At 42.5% G+C, this 25,569-nt stretch overlaps 1 protein-coding gene across 2 annotated transcripts in view; it reads right to left on the bottom strand.

The window, feature by feature from the left end:
- Positions 1-25,569, bottom strand: part of ATF2 (activating transcription factor 2) — an 87,761-nt gene that overhangs the window by 49,587 nt on the left and 12,605 nt on the right. For both annotated transcript variants that reach the window (XM_018572382.1, XM_018572388.1), the window contains exons 3-8: positions 24,932-25,028; positions 23,182-23,300; positions 21,539-21,667; positions 20,292-20,467; positions 9,426-9,540; positions 290-376 (exon numbers count right to left, since the gene is read on the bottom strand). In XM_018572382.1, the coding sequence (XP_018427884.1) occupies positions 290-376; positions 9,426-9,540; positions 20,292-20,467; positions 21,539-21,667; positions 23,182-23,300; positions 24,932-25,028 (723 nt within the window). The remainder of the gene's footprint in view (positions 1-289; positions 377-9,425; positions 9,541-20,291; positions 20,468-21,538; positions 21,668-23,181; positions 23,301-24,931; positions 25,029-25,569) is intronic.

Raw genomic sequence — 25,569 nt, 5'->3', positions numbered from 1 at the left:
CTGATCAGCAACCCATCCAAACCTGAAATCTCATTTATAGGCTGACTGACCATTGAGGAAGTTACTTGTGTAATCTATCTACACCACGGGTAGCCAAACTGTGGCCATCCAGCTGTGGTGAAACCTCAAATCCTATAATGCATCATACCTCTGGAAGTCATGCCTGTCAGAGCCTTGCAATGCATTATGGGGCTCGTAGTTCCACAACAGCTGGAGGGCTGAGGTTTGACTACCCCGATCCATACTTCGTCATCATCAGTAAGAAACAAGATTACAGAAAATGTGTTACCAGCTTTGCCTCTGACTGGACAGGTGGGGGCGATGAAGGGCCTGGAATTCCTGGGATAGTAGGCACCACGGTGACAGGTCTGACAATCTGCAAGCGTAGAAAACATATTTCATCCACATGTCCATTGCCTGTTCACTTCAAAACATTAAACTGCATTTGTTCCACATTTACAAGCTTTCTAAATGTTCCTTGTGTATCCAAAATAAAACATGAAGTACACCGGTCACCTTTAATGTTGGCTTATGATTATTTTGGCAGATTATTAAAAGAGCTCTAAAGTCCCAGCATATCCTCTCATGTTATAACATCAGCATTGTAATAGGATTACATACTAGAGTTGTTTTTGATAATACAACCAAAGTTTACTTGAAAAAAAATCCCTTTTATGTAGTGAACACTGCCTTCTGTCTGCCCATCACTCTCATCAACTTCCTGGATTCCGCGCGTGCTTTCATTTCTTTTCCTGCTGCTTGAGGTGATGCAATCTCGATTTCTGAAGACTACATGTCCCATAATGCATTGCTCCCGGCAAGCAATGATGATGTTACATTGTTCAGATGTTGAGTCGTAGTTCAGCAGGCACAGTTGTGACACAAGGAAGTGCCTATTAGGCTTGTCCTTATATTACATAGTTTTGGTAAACCTAAAGAGATTGTACAATCTGGTTGTATAGCGTATGGCCTGCTTAAGGGAGCTGTTTATCTGTCAAAAGACTTGTACTGTTGTCCATTCGGTTCTGAGATTTTCACAGCACAGCTTGGTAGATGTCAATACGTTCTCTATAGAGTTAAAGAATGCAGTGGTGTCATCTCCCCACCCCCAGCTTGTTGACTGGACAGTAAAGGAGAAGTGGCAAACGTATGGTGCCAATTTTCTGCTCTCTCCTCAAATCATTAAGTTCCTTGCCAGACAAACATATTTGGAAGCAGCATGCGCAACCCAGAGTACAATTTCAGCATATGCCAGAATTAACTCCTGCACATGTTATGTCATCCCGGCACAGCCAATCAAGATGGCCCAAGGTCCCAAAGCTGGAAACAGACCGGCGAAAATGTTTGCACTGGAGAGGGAGTTTGCGGATGTTGTGTCATTCGAGGAAAGGTAAGTATAGCTAGCTTTTAGGTATTGGGGGTGTTGAGTCTTCATTTTATAGTTTAGGTTAAGTTTTAGTGTTCAACTGAAGGTTAGCCAGTCTAACCGAAAATATATCTAAAGATTAGGGCTGCAACTAACAATTATTTTTATAAATCGATTTGTTGGCCAATTAATCGGATTAAAAAAATTAAATACCACCTTTAATTTAAAATAAAATACACAAATGGAGTTTTACAAACAAAGTTTACTTCAGAATAAAACTGCATGCACATTTTTTTTTGCAATTGCACCGTTCTCAAATTTTTTTTTCTGCAGCCCCAGCACTTAATGAACAGGAAGCATGGAGTACAGAGGCCTCCTGTTCATTCATAAATGGAGGAGATAGTAAACAGATACTATGACCGCAATCATGAATGATCACGAAGTGATTTTCATTCATAATTGAGGACCCAGTATCTGAAAACTATGTCCTCAGTTATTTACAACGTACTGATCACTGCGATGTTTGAATATTACAGGGGAAATATTTGCTGATCGTCCCGCAGCTCTCCTCCCTGCACTGCCACCGACAGCTTTCTTCTCCCTTCGCTGGCAGGAGGATCAGCTCTGTGTTCCCTGCGATCCCCACTGTCTCTGCCGGGAGGAGAACAGCAGGGATCAGAGGGGACACAGAACGCAGCATGCAGCGGGCTCCAAGCAAGGAGGAGAAAGCTGCAGAGCCGATACGGCGAGGGGTTTGGTGGATCTCTCCTCAGGGATCGGAGCAGCAGGGATCGGAGGGGATACAGAGCCAATGAAACAGTGGCTCCCAGCGCGGAGGAGAGAACTAGAGGACCCAGACCAACTAATCGATAATGAGAGCCGTTGACAACTATTCTCATTATCGATTAGTTAGTTGCAGCTCTGCTAAAGACAAAATTTTATTTTTATGAAGTAGGGAATGGCTACTTTTTGTCGCAAGGCAATCAAACAGTTAAAATAGTAGTTTCAGTCCACTGCACAGAGATGGGCTCGAAACATCCCTGATTAAACTCAGAAAATCTGATTGCTTTTGCTGTACACTTACTGTAGTCTTCTCCATTTCTATTAAGATCTTTAAATAAACTGTATTAAATCTGTCAATATATTGCCCAGTTTCGACACAATTAACCAAATTCTGGTAGTCAAAGTCGTGGGTGTCAGATCGCTTAGTTTGTAATGATTCCTTGTGATTTTATGTAAGGAACATGGCAATGGAAAGTGTTTGAAATTGACAGAAAATTGCCGTCACCATAGCCAGCATTAGACAGCTGTCATTGCCATTGTAAAATTTCTGCTCTTTTCCTGTTATATACACCAATTAGCCATAACATTATGACCACCCACCTCATATTGAGTAGGTCACCAAAACAACCTTGACTTGTTGAGGCATGGACTGCACTAGAGGAGATATGCTGTGGTATCTGCACCAAGCCGTCAGTAACAGACCCTTTAAGTCCTGTAAGTTGCAAATTGGGGCCTCCATGGATCAGATTGTTTTTCTAGCACATCCCACAGATGCTCAATTGGATTGAAATCTGGAGAATTTGCAGGCCAAGTCAACACCTCAAACTCGTTGTTGTGTTCCTCACACCATTCTTGAATCATTTTTTGCAGTGTGGCAGGGGACATTATCCTACTGAAAGAGGCCACTACCATCAGGCTATACGGTTTCCAGGTCAGAGCAATGTTTAGGTAGGTGATACATGTCAAAGTAACATCTACATGAATGGCAGGAGGCAAGGTTTCCCAGCAGGACATTGCCCAAAGAATCACTTCCTCCGCCAGCTTGCCTTCTCGGTGGCCATAATGTTATGGCTCATTGATGTAGTTACACTTAAAGTTATAGCGGAAGTAAAGTTATAAAAATAAAATCCGCTGGGAGGTCAGGATTTTTGGCAGAAGGGATATGCAAAGTCTATTCTGGCAAATAAATTCTTCCTCTCTTCCCCAGTGACTTTATTTGCTGCATACATTGTACTGTACATCCACCATACAATGTATACAGCCCATTCATGGTATCTCTAAGATGCTGTGAATGGGCCTGATGTTGGAGAGGAAGTAACTCCTGTGTTACATCAGTGGCCACTCAGTGGCCAAAAAGGATACCTGGGAACCTGGAAATGTTGGTGGTCGGAGATGACAGTAACAGGGTACAGCACTGAGGAGCGAAGATCAATACAAAAGTGCTGGAGAAAAGCACACTTGTGAGGTAAGTGCTGTTCATACTTACAAATTAGGGCAGAAAACCCACTCTTCACATAGCAGTTTACTGCTGCATTAGTAGAGCTTAAAATAGACACAAGTCCATCCAGTTCAGTGTGTGTGTGTGTGTGTACGTTTGAGTCTCTAATAATTCTATGCTCCCTTAGGAAGTCATCTGAAAGTGTTTTCTTTTAATTTATCAACACTCTTAGCCAATACCACTACCTGGGGAAGGGCGTTCCATATTTTCAGTTTTAACAGTACAGAACCCCTTCTGCAATCTAAAACCTCCTTTCATCCAATATTAGATTTTGCCCATGTGTGTTCTTTAGGGACCTTAGAATGAACAGTGTATTCACCTTTTATCTATGTACATTGTGATCATATTCCCTCTTATGCGCTTCTTCTCCAGAGTGAATAACTGTAATCCTTGTAACACTTTCCCATAGCTGTTACAGCAACAAATTAAACTTTTGGATTCTTTTCTCCCTTTCGGTGTCACTGACAATGTCACCTGGAGAAGTTAAAGCTCTACAGCAGGGACGGCAATAAAAACCCGAGACTCTTCACCTCCCTATCCAAAAGGGGAAAAAATGTTGGCTTTAACCCTTGCGCTGCCAAGCCCTCCGGAACATTTTTCAAATCAGCTGGCCAAGCCATTTTCTTTAAGCTGACGGTTTATTAGGTTGATCTCTAGTATTGGTACACCGTTAAGTAGTTTCTGTAAAACATATAAACTATAGCAAATTTGATGGTGGATATTATTGACTTGCAGCCTGAGGTGTGAAGGTCAAATCAAAGTCCATTTTTAATAAAGTGATGGATGACAAGTGGCTGTGATCAAGCAACAGCACAATGCCCAGGTAGCTTAGCTCTAACAGCAATGGATAATTTGTATCTACTCAAGTACAGCTGAAGTCAGCACATTGAGAATTAGAACAATTGATCCAAAGAGCAAAACAGGTGAGGTAAAGTATAAAGAGGAATGGTTAATTAACACATTTTATTCAATTTAGATTACACGATTTCCCCAGATATAGGGAGAAAATCGGCTATAGCACTGTACCACTCTGCCTGTGTTAAGGTGCCCATACAACTTACGAATATCGGACGATTTTCGTTTGTGATCGCGTTTTCGTTCAATATTTGTAAGGTTGATGGGGAGTCTACAACCGCAAATACTGTATAATCGTACGACGGTCGTCTTTCCAGCATGCTAGAAAACTTCGGTTGATCGTACGATTTACGTAAGGTTGGTGGCGTTTCCGTACGTCAAAATTCGTACGATTAACACTGCTCATGCGCAAACGAAAATCCATGTGGTCGATTAACGAAATTTGTGCAGGTGATTTCTGCTAAAGACCGCTAATTGAACTGTGCGATGGTCGGGGCAGGATGGGGCCGCCGTACGAAAATTGTACGACGGTTCGATCATCGGACAAAATTTTTGTCCGATGATTGCAAGGTGTATGGGCACCTTTAGAACCATCCTTAGTTACATTGGCTATCAGGGAGCGCAGCTGCTCCTATGACACTAATGTGATCAATTCCTCTCAATCTACAAAGGCAAAAAGTTTTTATCTTTTACATTTATGCTTCTCCAGTACATTTGTAAGATAGAATCCCAGTAAGATTTCAAAGAGTAATCCCAAATCAATGACCGAATGGCAGCGGCTGCATCTTTAAGTGGCAGGCCGCATGTAATTGTATGTGATACAATTACAATTGATGCAATACAATAGCTGGGCTATTGGTTGCTCGGGCACCCAGTGCTGAAGCATGGAACACAGTGTTAACTTATGATCCTATATCTGGAAGTACTTGGGGTCGCAGTGACATAGGGTGTCTGCTACCAGATGCAGTCCGTTCAGTTTGGCAGCTGCATCAATATCACAATGGTTTCCTATGGGATTTCTGGTGCTCTGATCACACCAGTGCAGTCCGTTCTGCTGCAGTAAAAAAAAAAATACTGCTTGCCCTATTTTAGCTGCATTGGCTCGCAAAGGAATGCACCAAAGCGCATCACAAACGCATGCAACCGCATCGGAAAAAACATCCACACAAAAAAAAAGCAGAATTGGAAGTGCTCTGACAGGAGGAAGGAAATGACATAATGGTCTAATTTGCATTTTGAAAAAAAATAATGCATCGGATCGTGTCAAAATCGCTGTAAAACTGCAACAAACCACATCGCACTGCAGCTGCACAGACGTACACAGCTGTGATGCAGTTCTGGTGTGAACTAGCCCTTAGCCTTACCTGCATGCTTGTAGTAATACAGATGTGTGTGTGTATGTGTGCATAATATATATACAGGTGAAACTCATATAATTAGAATATCGTGCAAAGTTCATTTATTTCACTAATGCAACTTAAAAGGTGAAACTAATATATGAGATAGACTCATTACATGCAATGCAAGATAATTCAAGCCGTGATTTGTCATAATTGTGATGATTATGGCTTACAGCTCATGAAAACCCCAAGAACCCCAAATCCACAACCTCAAAAAAGTAGATTATTACATGCAATCAATAAAACAAGGATTGTACATAGAACAATATCGGACCTCTGAAAAGTACAAGCATGCATATGTACTCAGTACTTGGTTTGGGCCCCTTTTACTGCAATTACTTTTGCACGATATTCTAATTATTCGAGTTTCACCTGTATATTAGATAATTATACTAGAAGTATTAGAAAATAGTTTAAATATTTTTCAATTACTATATATAAAAACACTATATACCCAATTAAACATTTAAAAAAAAAAATATTCTCTGGAGTTCTCCTAAGAAATGTTTAAATTGCAATAATTTAAACAATTCTTTTATGAAGCACAACAAATTATCCAAGTCTATTCTTAAACACATTTGTTCTGAACATCGGTCGATTTTAAAGAAACATAAAATAGGGATTTACCACTAGAGGGCGAGCTTTACAAAGAAGAAAAAGGATTGCCTTGTATTGTCTCACGAGGAGAAAAAAAAACACCTATTGCTGCTTCTATATTCTAACTCAACACTATTAGATGTATTTAATAAGATAATGAAAAAAAGAGTTTTAGTGCAAAGAAGCACACTGCAGCCAATCGCATCTGCAAAAGCAAACTGCAACAAAGCCCAGATGCTAAACATGTTGGACACTGGAAAAGACTTACTAAAGCTGATTTCTATATTTCCTGTGAAAAGGAATAGCATCTTGCTTCAGACCCAACTTTCTAAAAACAAAGACCCCCTTTCTGCATATTCTTGAATGCAACAGGGGGTAATAAGCAAGGTGTTATTTGTACGCTAACCATGGACTTGGATATTGCAAAAGTGAGATCTTGGCACGATTCCTCCAGAAGTGTTTCATTGAGCTGGTAAGTTCAATACTGATGATCACTCAGCAAAGAATTTGCCTCCCATTACACTGCTTTGAAAAACACACATTTAAATCTTGGGTCTCCCCCTGATAAAATGCAGCCAAGAGCCATGGCAATGTCACGTGCACTTACACAGATGGAGCTGGCCAAGCGACAATCCATGGCAGTTTTGGCCCAGAGTTGTGAGGAATTGGCAGGACTGCTGCCAGCACAGGACAGAATGAGTAAGGATGAAATTTGCAGTGAACTTGAAGCTCGTGGCAAAGTTGAACCCTGGGTTCACTGCAAACTAAATGGCCTGTTCAGCCATCAAAACGTACCTTTGGCTGCAGCAGGAAGTACTGCCATTATTAGATGTGACAGCTTCTGATAGTTCCCCCTCCCCCCAAAGAGCCCCATATCCTCTTAGGGATTGGATGTGGGGATGAGACCTTTGTCCTCAAGAACATGGGAATACAGTGTCTTACCAGTGGGAAAGTGGAGGCTTCGCCGCTCTACACACCATGTTGAGGACATGTGGCCTAATATGGCTCGGAAGGGGGGTGGGGCGCACGCTTCAGGAGGGTCGGTGTTAATGACCAAAAGTGTTCAATATCACTGAATGAGTATTCCCCTTTTCTCCTTGTTGCATGGAAGCCTGCCATGCAAATGTAAGAGGAGGCATAAGTAGTTACACAATGGGGCAGATATTGGTTAGCGCCTCTGCCTTGCAGCACTGAATATTTCCAGTTCGAATCCAAGCCAGGCCACTATCTGCAAGGGGTTTGCACGTTCTCCGTGTGCTTGCGTGAGTTTTCTCTGGGTACTCCGGTTTCCTCCCACACTCCACAGACATGCTGGAAGGTTAATTGGCTCCTGTCTAAATTGGCGCCCTTGTATGTGAGAATGTGCAATAGAGACCTTAGATTGTAAGCTCCTTGAGGGCAGGGACTGATATGATGTGAATAAAGTGCTGCCTAAAAAATGTCAGTGCTATATAAATACCAATAATAAATAAACATAAATCTTCCACCAAGCATATAGCTTTGCAAATACTGTATGTTCAAACAGTGCTTCTGCCACTATATGGCACTGAGGAGCAGAGGAATTTCCTATGCTCCTAGACTACATCTAGTGCTGGTAGTGTCTTGCAAACAGCATCCACCCAGCTGTATGCTGGGAAAAAGATTTATAAACCAGTCCCCAAGTGTCACCTGTACAGGGAGATAAAATATGGCAAAATGAATCTCAGTGGGCGACTTCATCCACGCTGAAATATAAGGAGTTGCAGGATCTGAAGCCTCTTAACAATTACAGAAAGCACCTAATACAACATATTATTCAAATATGCCAACTTCAAGTGAATTTCTGATTCCAACAGTGGGAAAGCCCTTTGGTTTAGAAATTCCAATTGAAATGCAGAGTCGTGACCCTTGGATCTCCATTAGTCAGCTGTTCACAAGGCATTTCGAGCAACAGATTGTGAACTTAGTGGCTTCTACAATCAAAGCTGCATTAAGCTGCCCATACACCTGACGATTATCGTACGATAATTGTCAGGCGTATGGGCAGCGTGCGACCGCATATACTGTAAGGTCGCACGACTTTGGTCTTATGAGCACGCTAGAAAACCCGCTGAAAATCGTACGATTTTAAGCGGGTTGGTAGCGCGATCGCAAGGCGAAAGCCGCACGGGCCGAGGTGCGCAGGCGCACACTGGCCGCTCACCATTGCAATCATCTGTAAGCCCTCCCCTCAGTGGGGAGGACTTGCACTGATCGCAAGTACGATCAGCCTGTCCAAGATGGGCAGTTCGTACGGAATTTTAATCACCTTACAACCATCGCACAACGAAAGGTTGTAAGGTGTATAGTCCCCTTTAGACAGAAAAAGCTGATCAGTTTTAAAACTTTCCATATCTTTTAAGCTGCTTTACCCATGTTCAAGTGCGGTTACCCCTGTTAAATGCCAAGGGCGCTTACCCCTGTTAAATACCAAGGGGCGCTTACCCCTGTTAAATACCAAGGGCGGTTACCCCGGGTTAAAGTCCACGGGTGATTACCCCGGGTTAAAGTCCATGGGTGATTACCCCGGGGTTAAAGTCCACGGGTGATTACCCTGGGTTAAAGTCCACGGGTGGTTACCCCCATTAAGGTCCATGGATGTTTACCCCCGCCAAAGTCCAAGGGTGGTCACTCCTGCCTTTCAGCAAATTCCCAACAAAGAGATTTCCTCCTTTCTTGATGAGAAGGAAAACCCCTTTAAGAAAGAAAACATCTTAGGTTGGGTAAGCCCTTCAAGTATAAAATTATAAGCAAAATGAACATTGTTTATAATCTTGATTACATGGAAAAGAAAGTAATGGGACTATGAGATGAACACAAGGGAAATGAAAAAGTACACAATGAATATTCTACTACACATATCTACACATCAACACTCCTAGGAGAATCCACACACATGCAGACTTACTGGGACTGAAGCAGGTATGTGTACATTGGAATTGGTGATTGAGGCAGGAATAGCAACAGGCATGGTTTGTCCATTAGGTAGATGTAACAAGAGAGGAAAAGGAGCTGGAACTGGTCTGAGGATAGAAAAAAAGCAGGGTTCTCACCTTAAAAACAAGCCAACCACAGTCATGAGAAATAAGGGGAAAATAGAAACACGTATATTGTGGCCACTAGTGAAAAGCAAGGCAACAAATGGGGTGTTAATCAAAGGTACCTATTAAATGCCATTTTTAGTGCATGCTTAAAAATAAAACAAAGCAACTGATTGGTTATTATGAGCAACACCCCCAAAATTGTCATTGCATTTGTTTTCATAAAAGAAAGACATTTATAATTCAAATGCGATGTGGATAAATCACCTGCAATATTTTTGATTATTAAGTTACCAACTCGGAGAAAGCTTTCTTTTACTGCCAATACAAAGTTCAATGCACCGCCACGCCCCCTCCCACCCCACAACAAAGTGAGCCGGCTGCAATGCGGTCCAGTGCGTTCCGGCCAGAATCGGCCAGACTGTGGCTAGTGTAAACTAGCCATTAAGGTTTTTTTTCCTGTATATCCCAAGTTGTGACTATACTATGCAAGCAAACACCAGTTACTTAAAGCCGACCTCTGGACACAAAAACTTTCTTTGAAAAATATTCCTCAATAGCCACAAAGGATATACATCCTCTTTATGTGAACCTATTGCTTTTGTAAACCCAGTTATTACCATAACAACTTGAAGTGACATCCTCACTGTGCTGTACATAGCCTGAGCAGAGCGCAGAGCTGTGGGAGGGACCCAACAGGCCCCACCCACTACAGGCTGCCTGCAGAAAACTACAGTAGGGGGCGGATACAAGACCAGTCACCCTGCACAAGGAGAGAGAGGAGCAGTGACCGGTCTTTATTACAAGAAGTTCCTACGCAGAGACAAAGAGTCACTGGATTACTGAACAGATCTGGAAGAAATACACATAGCTCACCAAGATTCCAGTAAGAATACACATGACTCTTGTATGAGGACAATATTTTCTTATCCTGGAGTTCAGTTTTAAATACACAACAAGACTCATTTCTGAAAGTCAAGAATGTTGCTTCCATTCAGAAAAGCTGCTTTGCAATGCAAAATGAGTTTTGTGGGAAAATGTCTGTTCAAAAGTAAAAACAGGGATTACGGAGGCAGGATAGCTCTGGATGCACAAAGCTCTGACACAAGCTGAACTATGACTATGCACTATCTTTGCACAGTACAGAGTCTCTATACTGCTGCTGTACAGGAGCTATGGGCTGATGTAGCGGAGCCCCCTTGCACGTTGGACATTTCTGAAGGGTACTGATTTGTATTGCTGTGGGTCCACACTCCCTTTCTATTATAGCAACCTCTGAACATTTCCTTGCCCGGGTATAAATGGGGTTGTCATAGGTGTTCCTATCTCCTGTTGACAGGAAAGTGCTGTTGATACACCTACATCACTGTGAAATACATACTTAGAAAAGCTTCAAGAAGTGGACAGTGTACACCTTAGAATGGACCTAAACTTAGAGAGGTTTGTTTTTATTACATACAGTATATGCATGCTAAGTAATGTACCAGTTGAGAAACATGGAGCAGCGCTACCCTCTTGTCTCCAATCCCACTGCTTGAACCTCGGTGCCTGGTAAAGCGTCCACCGGAGCCTTCACTGAGCAATAGGTTAAAAAAACGGCACTCGCAAGGGGATCCGTCCATCCATACTTTATTTGCAAAAGGGCATAACAGCAGCAAACAAACGCTTACATGTTTCAGCCCCACAAGTTGGGCCATAGTCGTAGCCTTTTAGCAAATAAAGTACCGGATGGACGGACCCCCTTGCGAATGCCGTTTTTGTAACCTATTGTAAGCTAATATACCCATGTAACATTCTCAGGTATCTATTACCTCTCAGACACTGCAGTACCCCTGCTGAAAAAGCCTTTATCTTCCTATCAACCCAGAAGGCTGCCACCATCTTTGTTCAGGCATCATACAGAGGCAGCACCTACGGCCACCAATATGTAAACTCTGCTACCTCCATAGTATCCTTTATGTTCTTTGCGGTGTATATGCAGCTTGTCTTACACAAATCAACAATTATAGCCACCACCCCCCTTGTCATCTGCCGGAAAGTATGTTAGTATAGTCCTACTAAGCCAGGGGTGGGCAAACTCCAGCCCTCCAGCTGTTGTGCAACTACAAATCCCATGCAAGATTCTCACAGCCACAGGCATGACTACCAGAGACAGATACATTATTGGATTTGTAGTTTCAGCTGGAGGACTGGAGTTTGCCCACCTCTATACTAAGTGATGCACTGGGGAGAAAAGATGTGGAAATGCCTGCTGACATCATTCTTCCAAGACTAACCAGCTTCACTTATGTGCAGTATAGTGGCGTAGTGATTAGCGCTTCTATCTTGCAGCACTAGGGGTCCCCGGTTCAAATCCCAGTCAGGACACTATCTGCATGGAGTTTGCATGTTCTCGCTGTGCTTGTGTGGGTTTCCTCCCGCACCAAAGACATGCTGGCTCCTTTAACTGGCTCCTGTCTGCATATGAGATACGGATCTCAGATTGTAAGCGTCTTGATGGTAGGGACTGATGTGAATGTGCGGTATGTAAAGCGCCGAGTACCGTAAATTGCTGGCGCTATATAAATACCTGTAATAAATAATAAACCTGACACTCAAGGGCAGCATTTTAATTATACAGCAGAGTTGTTTTTTATACTGCTGCTCACAGTGGGGTTGATTAACTAAAAGAATAAAGCTGTGTTCATATAAGAAAATGAATCTTCACCTTGCTTAGTGAATAAGGTGACACATTACTGTCTTCAATCATCCAATCATGTCCAAGCAAATATCCTATTTTAAACATTTTTCTTGAATGTGATTGGGTATTATTTGCAAAGAGAATTTTCACTTAAATTCATCTCATCTGCTGACCTAAGTGAAAATTCTCTTTGCAAAGTGAACATGCTCAACTTCTTTAGTACATCAACCCCAATGTCCTCTCCCTGAAAATAATTTCCCTTTAAGATGTACAGTCTCCACTATCTACCCACTAAAACATTCCAGGATGATTAATAGCAGAACAATGTATTAGATTTTAATGCCAGAGCCCAGCACAATAAATCAATGTGGAGCTTTCAGCTGAACCCCAAGGGCCAATTGAGATGTGCTCTGTGTTACCGCACTCACGTTAATGAGTATAATTTATGGCAATAACACACGTTGGGGGGAATTCATAAAAACTGGAGCAGACAAAATCTGGAGCAGTTGCCCATAGCAACCAATCATCCTTTCTTTTTGTTCCGTTAAGCTTTGAAACTGAAACGGAGAAGATGATTGGTTGCCATGGGCAACTGCTCCAGATTCTGTCTGCTCCAGTTTTTATGAATTCCCACCATTTAATTTGATTGGGATTGCACACACACCCTACCGCAGGTTTCTAATGCACCTGCAACAATTTAGTCTTTGCAGTAAAGGTTCAAATCTGTGTTTTGTGGTGCAGTTGAACACACAGGCATTGTAGTGCTCTGCCTAGGTATGTCGGGGTTCCATTCAGATGAACAGAACTCCAACAGACAGGTATGAATTCAGCCTAAGCCTGAACAAGACCCTACAATTATACCTTAAGGCTTAACCACACCCCAGCATTTAACCCTTCACCAAAACCTAACACTTATTTTGACCCTGACATTTAACAGGAACATAGATGGAAAACATATTGCATTTGGATTACATTTTAATGCATGCCAGTCTGTATGTGAATTCCTTTTTTATTTCACGTCTTCATTTATAATTTTCTCCAAATTTACATGAAGACCAAACTGTACAGCAAAAATGACAGCGCCAGAGGGGCTTAAGCAGATTCATTAGTTCAAGAAATTTAACCAAGTAAAAAAAAAAAAAAAAAAAGAAGGTGATCCCTAAAGGCACTCCCAGCAGTGTTAAATGACACTAAACTCAGGAGGTAAATCTTAAAAATACATTCAAGTACCATAACTATTAACAAAAATGTATCTTATTTGTGTATCACTCAAATCATCTCTCCTCAAATCATCTCTGAATTGGTGCTGTCACTGTCCTTCCTTCTGGAGGGTGGCTACTTTTGTTCCCCATGGTCCCTGTGTGTGTTGTAAATTAGCCACCGCTCCAAGCTGACTCCTTTGATGGACTACAATCTCACGTTTACTAATTTGTATTGAGATTGTAGTCCATCTCATGAGGGAGCTTGGAGCGGTGGCTACTTTACAACACACACAGGGACCAGGAAGGAACAAAAGTAGCTCCCCTCCAGAAGGAAGGGCAGTGTCGACACCAATTCAGAGATGATTTGAGGATCTACAGCCGAGTGACACACAAATAAGATACATTTTTGTTAATAGTTAAGGTACTTGAATGCATCTTTAAGAGTTTGTCACTTTAAAGGTGACATTTTTAACATAAACCAATACTGTAATGTGTGCCTTACTGTAATCCATGCTAGTTTCCCTTCTCTTTGCTGCTCTTCCTTTTAAATCCTCATGTCTTCTCATGCTGGGGGAGAAGTTCCCTTTGCAGCTGAGTGCCTCTTCCTGTAGTGTTGGCTCAGGTTGCAAACCTATACACAGACACCATGTATCCATTCCAGAGACAAGGCAGTGTGCTGCAAAACAGAAGTTCTGCCCAGCATGAGAACAGATACAGATTTAAAAAGGAAGAGCAGCAAAGAGAAGAGAAACAACCATGGATTACAGTAAGGCGCACATTACAGTATTGTTTTATGTTAAAAAATCTGAGGGTTTAATGTCACTATAAGGGTTGTCCCAATTGCTGTCACTGTCCTTTTTGTTGGACAGCTTGTCTTGTATGTAAATGTGGAAAAACATAAATGAAGGCGTGTGAAAGAAGAAAAAATAGAATCTAAATAATATTCGGAAGGGGGGGAAACACGTTTCGCATTCCTCTCAAGCAGAGCGCAGGGGAATGATGGGAAGGTCAGTATATGCTGGGAGCCAGGCAGGCTCTAAAGTAAATCTATTTCTGTACTGTGCATGGATAGAGCACATATTCACTAGAACACCAACACACAATCTTGACCCTTGACCTTAAACTGGCGTAACCGAACCCTAACTGACTCCATAACACTGAATGAGGTGGGCACAGATAATAGACAAATGATTGTAAAGTTTACCTGAAAGTAATTTTTTCATGTGACTTTCACATTTTTAGCTTTCTGCTTTTTTCATATTTTCATGATGGAATTTCATATGCAGAGTTGTAGATTCTCCCTCTAGTGGCTAACTGTATATCAGGCAGTGATATAATCATCTTTGCTGGATGACTGCTGAGACAAAATCAATTACAAGATAAGCCATCTAGAGATTGTATTGTGTTCAGTAAGTCCTCACAGGTCTGAGCAGACCTATAGACTTGCTTTAAGATAAAAACTGCAATCACTGTGCTGTGTTAAGCTGATCATGCACTGTTAAAATATTAGCCAATTCCTGTGAATCGGCCGAAATTCTGACCGTACATGGCCCTGCCAGCACCACCCGGCTTGTAAAACTTCGACTGAAAAATCGAAGCTGCCAGGGGGAAGATTGTCGGCCGAACAGTGATTGCAGGCAATCAGCTACAGTCACTATTTAGAAAGCCTTGGGCACTGGCTATCAGAATACAGTAGCCAGCAGGGGAGATTCCTCCATCCACACTGTTTTGAGGGTGGTGGGGTAAATCAAGGGTTTTCTCTCGTTTAGCCCATGGAGTGAACGAGAAAAAATAAATACATGTATGGCCAGCTTTACTAAGTGGGAAGTACATCATATATATGTAACAAGCAAATATGGCTGCCCCCATGTATATTTACAAGCTCACTGATTATGTGATAAATTCTAGTCATGCACTGATACCGATACTAGTATCAGTGCCGATACCGAGTATTTCACACAAATGCTCAGATACCTTTCCCGATACCGGAACTTCTAGTCAGAGGAAGATTTCCTCTGACCAACAATGCCGTAGGGGAACATGGAGCCAGCTTCCAGTGCAATCAGGAAGCTGGGCAGCGAGTAATGACCCGCCTCCTGGCTTCCTGATTGGAAGCCGGCTTTCCAGCCAATCAGCATGCAGCTGGCTTCCTCATCAATCAGAAAGCCGGGAGGCTGGTCATTACTCACTGCCCGGATTCCTGATTGGCCGGGAAGCCAGCTTGATGCTGATCGGCTGGAAAGCCGGTTCCCCAGCCAACCACAATCAAGCCAAACAACATGGAGCTAACTTCCCGGGAATCAGGAAGCTGGGTGGTATGTCATTACCCACGGCCCGGCTTCCTGATTGCCCGGGAAGCCGGCTCTATGCCAGCGGAAGCACCAGTATCAGCGAGTACCGAAAGCAAAGTATCGGTATTCAAAACCATAAAACTGGTATTGGTGCATCCCTATTAATTACATAGAAATAAAACTCAGAGCAAAATATTTAGTTAAAATACTGTTTTAATTCTCTGCAGCCAAGCTTGTAATTCCCACACTTGTTCCAAACTGCATCGCCAGACAGAATGTTTTAAAATCTTCTGCTCAAAGGGCAAACTAAAATCAATTAACAACCTGACAGTGGATCTCACCCTTCACAACATTACTAATTGACCTTCTAGCGGCCTGTGACCTTAATGCATAGATCTCCCCTTACTTCCTGTCCCTGTGGTGACACAGAAAGTGAGAGAAAATCCCCCCAATGGGCACACAGACAGAAATACCCTTCCTCAAAGTTTTGGCTAAAGTTCCACTTTAATTTAAAGGAGAACTAGGAGGTGAGTGAAAATCGTTCACCCTCCTAGTTCAAGCCGACGTGTGACAATGAAACTGTCACACGTCGGCTCAATAGATCGAGAAGTGAGCGAACACATACCGTCGCTCGCTCACTTCTCGATCATCTCCCTGCAGAGAGCCGTGACTCCCCGCAGGGATTCCCCCCCCTCCCCGCTCCGATCCTCTAGTGCTGACTGGAGGAACGGGGGCGGGCACAGCCTCTAGATAGGCAGAGCCCGCTGTCATTCACAGCTGGGTGGATCTCGACAGTATTGTCGGGATCCGTCCTGGCTGCGACGGTCTCAGTATATCGCGAGCTGTAGCTCTACATTGATTCTGATTTACTTTACTCTACTCCTCGCTCTCTCCCAATACAAGCCTATTTGTCTGCTTGGCTAATAATCTCCTAACTCACCAGATCTTCAGAAAGGATACAAATTCTACATTCCTAATTACAGAGCCACTAGAGGGAGAACTGAGAAATCTGTGTATAAAATATCATCATTGAATATGACAGTGAATGCAAGCAATATAAAAGTGTGAAAGTCACCTCAAGAATCAGTTTCAGGTAAACATGCAATAGGATAAAATGTGGAAAAATTCAAATACGTTCCTCCTTGTAGGCCATGGAATTGTTTTTAGTGAAGACGTTACTGGCTATGACACATCAGAGGCAGGGCTTTACAGCAAACCACCAATCATCAGAAGATCTCAGAAATGCATCGTAGTGGACAAACTCATTGCCGGTTAACACAAGTTGAAGTCTATTTAAACTTTTTGGGTTATAGAGGACCAGGGACATAACTTACCTTGAATGAAGTCTATTCTACGTCCTGCTGGCTGATGCTTCTGTAAATAACCTCCCTCCAGCGATGCTGGATCCTCTTCACAGCAGTTATCTTCCAGCTCTGTATGGGTTCCCTGCTTCTGCTGTAATAGTGACAGAATCATGCTGCTCGACCTCCCCTTCCGCCTTTCCCCCCCAACCTTGCTTCCTCACAGAATTACTTGCATTCTTTTTACTAAGTGAAAAGCTTTCTGTGAGTGGAGGACGGGCAGATGAATGACAGGACCTACCTCTTCCAATCACACAATGCTTTGCATTCTATAAAAATAATGCAAGGAATTCTGTGAGTGGGCAGAAGGGGAGGTTGAGCAATGTCTTCACTATTACAGCAGAAGCAGGTAACCCATACAGCACTAGAAGTTCACCCCTGATAAGAGCATCCAGCATCAGTGAGGATTTCTATACTGATATTACCGATATTTATATTTCGAGACTCGCCGATACCGAGTACCAATACCGATACGTCCGCTAGCAATCAGGAAGCCAGGCAGTGTGCCATTACACGCTGCCCGGCTTCTTGCTTGCCCGGGAAGCCGGCTCAATGCTATTTTGCCGACTCCATGCTGACTGGCCGTGAAACCAGCTTCCCAGCCAATCAGCATCGAGCAGGCTGTTTGGTCGACTCAATGTTGATTGCCGGGAAACAAATCTCCCTCTGGCCAGAAGTTCTGGTATCAGGGAAGGTATCGGAGCATTTGGGCGAGTACAACTACTCGCCCAAATACTCGGTATCGGCACCGATACCATTACGGTATCCGTGCAATCGCCACAGCTGCATCTTTAGTTTTGGGTTGCATTACCTGCTGTTGAGAATGTACAAATTCGCTATAGCAGTGAAAAGCAATTCAGCCACAGCTCAACCGCCATATTCAGCTTAAGGAAAAATTCTACAAACACCCAATCTCTGGATCCTTGCACTGCTAATGCTGCTGGTGGTCCTCTGAAAAGTCACTTGTGTTGGGCCTCGCCAGTAAACGGTGGTCATACTGGGCACATGCACAAGCTGGAGACAGACTTGCATGAAATTTTAGCAGACACTGGAAATGCCAGCAGACTTCAGCAATGACAAGGTACACTTGTCCAGATCAAAGGTCTTCAGTTCCAGAGTGTTTCTGGCCCTGATGCTTTTTGGAGAGGGACTGTTATACTTTGGCCATGACAGCTCAAGCGCTGGCAAAGGCATACAGCCTGTAGAAGGAGTGAAGCCGGTGTATCAGGTAAGAGATTAGTATTAAAGAACTACTCCGGGAAACATTATTCTTAACCCTTGCAGTGGGGCTACACCTGCACTGCAAGAGTCCTCCAGCCTGTCTCATCCTCCGCTGCAGCGATGGAATGCCCCTCTGTATCCTCACATCCTACACAGTGTATTGTACATGATGACTCAAGGATCCTTAGACCGCTGGAGCAGAGGGGGGGAGAGAGGCTGGAAGGACTGGTCAGTCTCCTGAGGTTCAGGTGAGTAAAAAAATGTTTTTTATTTTACATCCTAGACGAAAATTAGCACTTAACCCCTGCAGTGCAGAGTTAAGAATAGTGTTCCCCGGAGGCAAACAAGCCAAAATCTGACTGCATCTGAGGTTTGTAACTGCATTACATACAGAATATGATATATTATTCTTAAACAGTCTAATGCCATACAACGTTAGTACTAAGCAAAAATAGAACTTTCACTCAGTTTACCTTCATGAGTGCAGCCAAAACTTTTTTTGCTTTAGATATGGAGGTCAAAACCTAGGACAACTTTTTATTGCTGTCCATGAACCCATGTTGGAGTTTTCTCCTTACTTCCTGTAAATATGACGGATGTCAGACTGAACAGCAAGAAAGATGTCAGATAGAAGATTAAATACTGGAAATTACCCCCTATGGGGAAACAGTCAGCAATAAAATCACATTTTATAATAGAGAGAGAGAGAAAGGTTAGAACCTTCACCAGCATTTTTTGTTGCCTATATCACCACTGGGGAGATTAACTATCACTTCCTGTCCAGGTGATGGGTGTCAGAACAGGAAGAGATAAAACATTTTCCCTATGGGAAAGATGTACCCATCACACACATATACACAAACCTCTCGCCCCCAAGGTTCACAGCAATCAGTGAAGAAAGGCCAGCACTCCATGTAAGTTTTAGGTCTTCTACTGCAAAGAGCAATCATTGACGCACATTTCAAGGGCACACAGGTCCTCCTTGTTGACCATGCCTTGACAAAGAGGACCTGTGTTCCCTTCAAACATACATCTATAATTGCTGTTTCCAGTAAAAGAGTTATATCTTACAAGGAATGCTGGCCTATCTCCCCCATGGCAACACAGGCAGACATCTATGGGAAAGTACTGAGTCTTATTCACCCGTTTAGTCTGGTGCCCACTCAATATACGTCTACATGCTAATCTTCTCCTCCTACTAATGAAGACCTGTTGGCCAGTGCCATGATGATGCAAATGAGAAGTTTACTAGAGTTCCATATAAGATAACAAGCCTCCAACGTTTTGATATGGGACTCTAGATGTAAACGTCTCATTTGGATCTCCAAGTTGGCATGCTGGCTTCATATTTACACAGTACTACCGTTTAGCCGCACACCTACCCTTACATAGTATTTGGGGTTGAATAAAGACATACGTCCATCAAGTCCAACCCATATAAAGTCCAACCTTTTTGTTGATGTACTTTTAGCAATTAAAACCTGACCCAAATTTTAACCATTTGCCATTCTATAAAAAAAAGTTTTGGCTAGAGTTGGGCTTTAATCTATGCCTTATTTATGGCAGATAGCATCAAAATGCTAGTCACACAACTTCTGGGGAGTACCCTTATCCCAGAATTCAGTCTCATGCTCTAATGGGTGTAAAAGAAAGGGAAGAACTGGAAACAGGGATCACGGTCTACACTTACATATACTCAGATTCTTTATGTTTCATGCAAATACTTTGTGGTGTCAAGGTAAAAATTGGATCAGCTGCATCCGCTGAGGCAGTTCACATTGAAAAAAAAGTTATTTGTGCAAACTTAAATGTACTCGGCTGCAACAGCATAATGAGCTAATAAAGCATATATTGAATTTAACGCAACAACTCTAGTCTAGATATTTGCTCAGTATGCTCAAAAAAGGCAAAAAGGCACATTTGCATTCCAATCCCCTTCACTAACATTTAATAAAAGGCGTTGATGCAGGTTACTTACACTATGGCCCGGTTAGAAGGTGGCGCTTGGGTAATTACAGAGCTGGATGTTGGGGAAGGTGTTGCTGGTTGAATAATAACACTTGATTCCGAATTTGTAAGCAGCACACTAGGAACCTGAAGAGATGGAGATCGAACAATGGTAGATGTGGGCTGTGCGGTTGGCAATGGCACTTCCTAGCAATAAAAAATACAAGAATAAATCATTATGAACACATATGTTACAATTACAATAGTAGAATAAGAAATATCTCATTACTTCCCAGAATCACTGAGTAAGCTTTTAACGGCACATATAATGAAAAACACATAAGCAGAGCAGTGAAAACTGCATGTTGATCGGCAGAACATTTAGGCTACTGAAATGTTATGCACATTTTAGCTTCTAAACCAAGCTTGACCTCAATTCCCTACTAATAAATGAAGCCTCCAATATCGAGGCTCAGGAGGTGAGATTCCCCAAATCCCAGTGTACAGCTCATGTCTACCAGTTACACTGTAGTTAAGGTGAATAGCTAGGCAATGCCTGTCACAGCCATGCCATGAGCCTGGGGAGGCCCTTCCCTCTGGAGTGCATGAGAGATTTAAAGAGAAATTCCAGACAAATTCCAGACAACAAGGGAAACAAATCAGTAAACTACTAAAGATAACCAGTAAATACTTCAACTGTGCTAAAATCAGAAAGTTCACTTTTTTTACCTTATTCTCAGTTACTTAGTTCTCCAAACCTTAGTTTGGGTGGGTCCTCATCAGGGGCATAACTAGAAATCACAGGGCCCCATAGCAAAATTTTGTATAGTCAAAAGTCGATCGATTGTACAGGGCCCATACAAAATTACTAAGCACAGATACATGCATGAAACCTGTGCTGAGCTGTTGTAGCATTTACTAGCTCAGCAAGTGGAGTAGACAATGTCATTCTCAATTTAAAAAGCGGCATTATCCTTAGGATTACAGATAGGGTAAGTGTCTTCTGGTTTGGATATTTCATTTTCTTGGTTCTGCCTACTAAAATATAACAAACATAAATTAGGAATAAACCCTGTTTTTGGGATTTGTGAGGTCACATAATTACCTTCTATTTTAAGGCAGCTCTACTGTACTTAGCACTAGATGAATAGAAAGCTTTTTGAGTTCCTTTAATCTCCTCACCATAACCTGTCTGGTTATTCTTTCTCAATGTTACTAGTATAATCTATCACACACCAGGAAAAAAACATTAAAAAGGTGTTTAACGTGCTTACTGACCTTTTCGTCACTTGTTGTAGACTCAGGATGAGGTAATGGACTGTTTTGATGTGTTGTTTCAACTATAGCTGGCTCTTCAATCTTGCTTCTTATAACAGGAGTTACAAGAGGAGATAGATCAAGGGGCATCTAAAGTAGAAATTGAAGACATGGGAGAACGCTTAAACATTGGAATAGAGGAACATGTATGGGGAGGTAAACACTGTAACTGTTTTTCCAATTATGAAGGTTTTGGTGTATTTTGGATGCTTAATATTTAAAAACCTGTTCCACTCTTGTGTGCCTCAAATGAGAGGGTTGTGGGACAGTTACACAAGACAGGCTAAGCAAGGGGTGGGCAACTTGTGCTTGTTTTGATCAAGGGTCGGGATAAAGAAGATACACTCACCCGATCCTCCATCCTGCAGCAGTTAGTGCTCACCTCTCTCACCTCCGCTCTGGCTGTGAAATGTCCCTCGGTGTCCTCATGTCTAATAGGAGTTAAAGGACTGCCTTAGGCTTCATTCACACCTACAATGTAGGTGCGTTAAGGGATTCCTGCATCAGGAACTTTGGTGAATTCCTACAGCAGGAATCCCAAATCTGCCATTTAAAAGTGGCAGCATTTGAATGTGGCAGAACGCTGGCACTCCGCACATATATAAGATTACAGGCGGTTAGGAATAGATCACTATCCCTGGACGCATCGATCGGGCATCTAGGGATTAATTCCTAATGCAGAGTTCTGCAGCTTTCAAATGCAGTTGCTGTCACCCGATCAGATTTGGGTTTCTTGCTGCAGAAATGTACAATTTCCTGAAGCAGGAATCCCTAAACGCACCTACATTGTAGGTCTGAATGGAGCCTTAGACGTAATGATGCCAGCGGTCCCTAGACCCCCAGAGCCAAGGGAAGAAGAACTGCTCTAGCAGCTAGGTGCGACTGAAGATCAGGTGAGTATATATGTTTTTATTTTTTCTCCAAGACCAAGACAAGTACTTGCAGCCCCACTGCAAGGGTTTTTAAAACACCTAGAGTTCTTCTTTAAAGGATCATTTGACAGATGTGTAAGATGGGGAAGAAGACAGGTGACCTGTATAAATACTATATATTATCCATTTGTGGCATTTTGTGGCTGTGATTTGGAATTTCTATCTGTAACCCCACTGGTCTATCCCTTTATTTTCCAGCCCGATTATATTTATTTTACTCCTTTGCCTCCTTGGGGTGCAGGTTATCCGGACCCACTGCTTTGTTTGCATTGAGCATTTTAAGTCTTTGTTGTATCCCGGTTTCTGTCAACCACTGGGGTATATTTTGAGTTAAACTGGGAGTTTTATCATGTGTGTCAAACCCGTTTCCCTCCCGAGTGTATACTGAGGAGAAAAAAGCGTTCAGCGCCTCGTCCCTCTCCGTGTCGTTTGTGACTAGCTTCCCGCTTCCATCCTTTATTGGGCCTATCTGCTCCTTTCTCACCTTTTTACTGTTAATATATTGGTAAAATTTTTTGGGGTTCTTTTTACTATCTGCGGCGATATGCTTTTCACACTCAGTTTTAGCTGCCCGGATTTCTAGTTTGCATTTTTTGTTACATTCTTTGTAGTTAAGGAACGCCAATGCCGCCCCCTCCGTCTTATATTTTATAAATGTCCTGTTCTTCTTACCTTCTTGATGTCATCGTCTGATGCCTTCTTAAAATCATTTTCAAACGGACTCGCGAGTTCATTAAAAAGACCCACTTCTTCACAGTTCTTTAGGAATCGAGTCGGTGTCGGCGTTTGATCTGAAATTCAAGATAGGAAAACAAAAAGCAAATACATGAAGCAAAGTCTCATCTTGTGTTGAAAGCCATGACCCAATCTGATACTCTCAAAAGGGGAAAGAAACGCAATTTTTACTAATAGCTTTATTGAGCGTGTTTAATGTAATGAATGAGAACAAAGTGACACAAAAGAGAAAAAAATACTTCTATGTATTGATCTGCAGTATCAGAAGCCAAACTCAGAATGAACAAACATGCCGCTGGCTGATACTAGTAAGTCACATTCAACTGGGATTGTTCTGTAATGTTGAAGCCTGCACTTACTCAGGTAACTTTCTCAGCTTATACTTAATAGCAAACCAAAACCTTCTACCTCCTATTACTAGGTAAAGTCTGTGTCCATGCATTTACTAATGATAGTCTAATCTAGTACTGAGCTGCAGCCTGTCCCTTCTCCTCCCCAGGCATGGGTTGCATTGCTTCACTGAAAGATAACAACCACTGGTGCCAAATAGAACCGTTCTTGAGGGAAAAGGGAGAACTCCAGAGATGCAGGGCAGCTCCTCAAAGTCAGAGAAACTGGGTATCTAGCAACAGAGAAGCACAAGAAGCGCCTCCATAGTGTAAAAACTTTGCAAATAAAAACGGTTGAAAATGTACTCGCAAACAACCAATGGTAACAGGCTTGTAGTAATAGGATCTAAAGAGAGCTGAAGATGGACAGACATCTGAGGCTTTATAAGTGCGGATGAAGAGCTAGGTCATTCTTGCTGCACATACTCCTCTGGTTGATGTGTTTCTGGGGTCGAACCCCTTTCGTCAGACGTCAACCAGAGGAGTATGTGCAGCAAGAATGACCTAGCTCTTCATCCGCACTTATAAAGCCTCAGATGTCTGTCCATCTTCAGCTCTCTTTAGATCCTATTACTACAAGCCTGTTACCATTGGTTGTTTGCGAGTACATTTTCAACCGTTTTTATTTGCAAAGTTTTTACACTATGGAGGCGCTCCTTGTGTTTCTCTGTTGCATTGCATACACTATGGAGGCGCTCCTTGTGTTTCTCTGTTGCATTGCTTCACTGTCAACAACAGTGATGGCTGAAAATGAACCATGCGATTAAGGTACTTGCGTGGCTATAAAAGCACTGATTTCAGAAGCATTGATGAGTATAGTATACATTATAGAATGAACACTCTGAAAATTGTTTCAACATATTGACTGTTAAAGAACTACGGGCAGACATTTTATTAACCCTTTCAGTGGGGCTATCCCCGCACAGCATTTGGATGTGATGACTCGAGGACTCCTAGACCACTGCAGTGGAGGAGACAAGACGATCAAGGGACCAGTCCAAGTGCCAGCCTGCTCAGAAGTTCAGGCGAGTATAACTTTTTTTTTTTTTACCCTAGGCAAAAAACGAGAAGTTAACCCTTAAAGCGCGGGGGTAGCCCCACTGCAAGGGTTAATACAATTTCTGCCCGGAGTTCTTTAATTCTATTTATCCATTTTTAAAAAGCATATCACCGATTATATGGAAAGGCTAATGAAAAGCTGCTGAAGTAACTATGGCTATAGAATTTCAGAGTGAGTAATCAACACATCTCTTGTAAGTGTGAATTAAAGCAGACTCCTCTCCCTGTGGAATACCAACCTGCAACGATTACACTGTCATTGCGAGCAGGCCCAAACTTCAGTGTCATCTCATGTTTATGCTTGTGTACCGCCAGATGATCTTCATTGGTAAAACGCTGTCAAGTAAGTTAGAAAGAAAATTGCTCATCAAGGAAAACAATAGATTATTACACTTTTGTCAAAGCAGCATCAGCAAGAGGACACAAAGCTCAATTTTCCTATGTGCTGAAATTGACCTGAGCATCGCCAGTGATAATCTCCCCACATGTTGTAGCTGATGCAGAACTCCAGCTGAACTTTTTTTGGGGTATTTAAAGATTAAGAAATAGGCCCTGACAGCTTAATGATGTCTGTGTACCATAAAGATTTCCACTGACTTCGAGTCCTACAGACAGTGGTCACACGGACTAATTAAGGCCTGGTTCACACCTGGGCGTTTTACAGCACGTTCCTACGCTCTGTAAAACGCTCAACATGTGAAAACCATTGATTGCCTAGGGGCATGGTTCCCACCTGGGCGTTTTACAGCGTGTAGGAACGCGCTGCAAAACGCCCTACGCCCAAAGAAGTACATGAGCTTCTTTGGGGCGTATTTGCCGCGCGTATCCATTGGGATACAGCCAGGTAGCACTCGGAAACGCGCATTTGTCGCGCGGT

This window comes from Nanorana parkeri, unplaced genomic scaffold (assembly GCF_000935625.1).
Source record: "Nanorana parkeri isolate BGI_ZX_2015 unplaced genomic scaffold, ASM93562v1 scaffold44, whole genome shotgun sequence".
Taxonomy (NCBI): domain Eukaryota; kingdom Metazoa; phylum Chordata; class Amphibia; order Anura; family Dicroglossidae; genus Nanorana; species Nanorana parkeri.
Note: the sequence above shows the minus strand (reverse complement) of the source record. Positions and strands in the feature narration are given on the sequence as shown.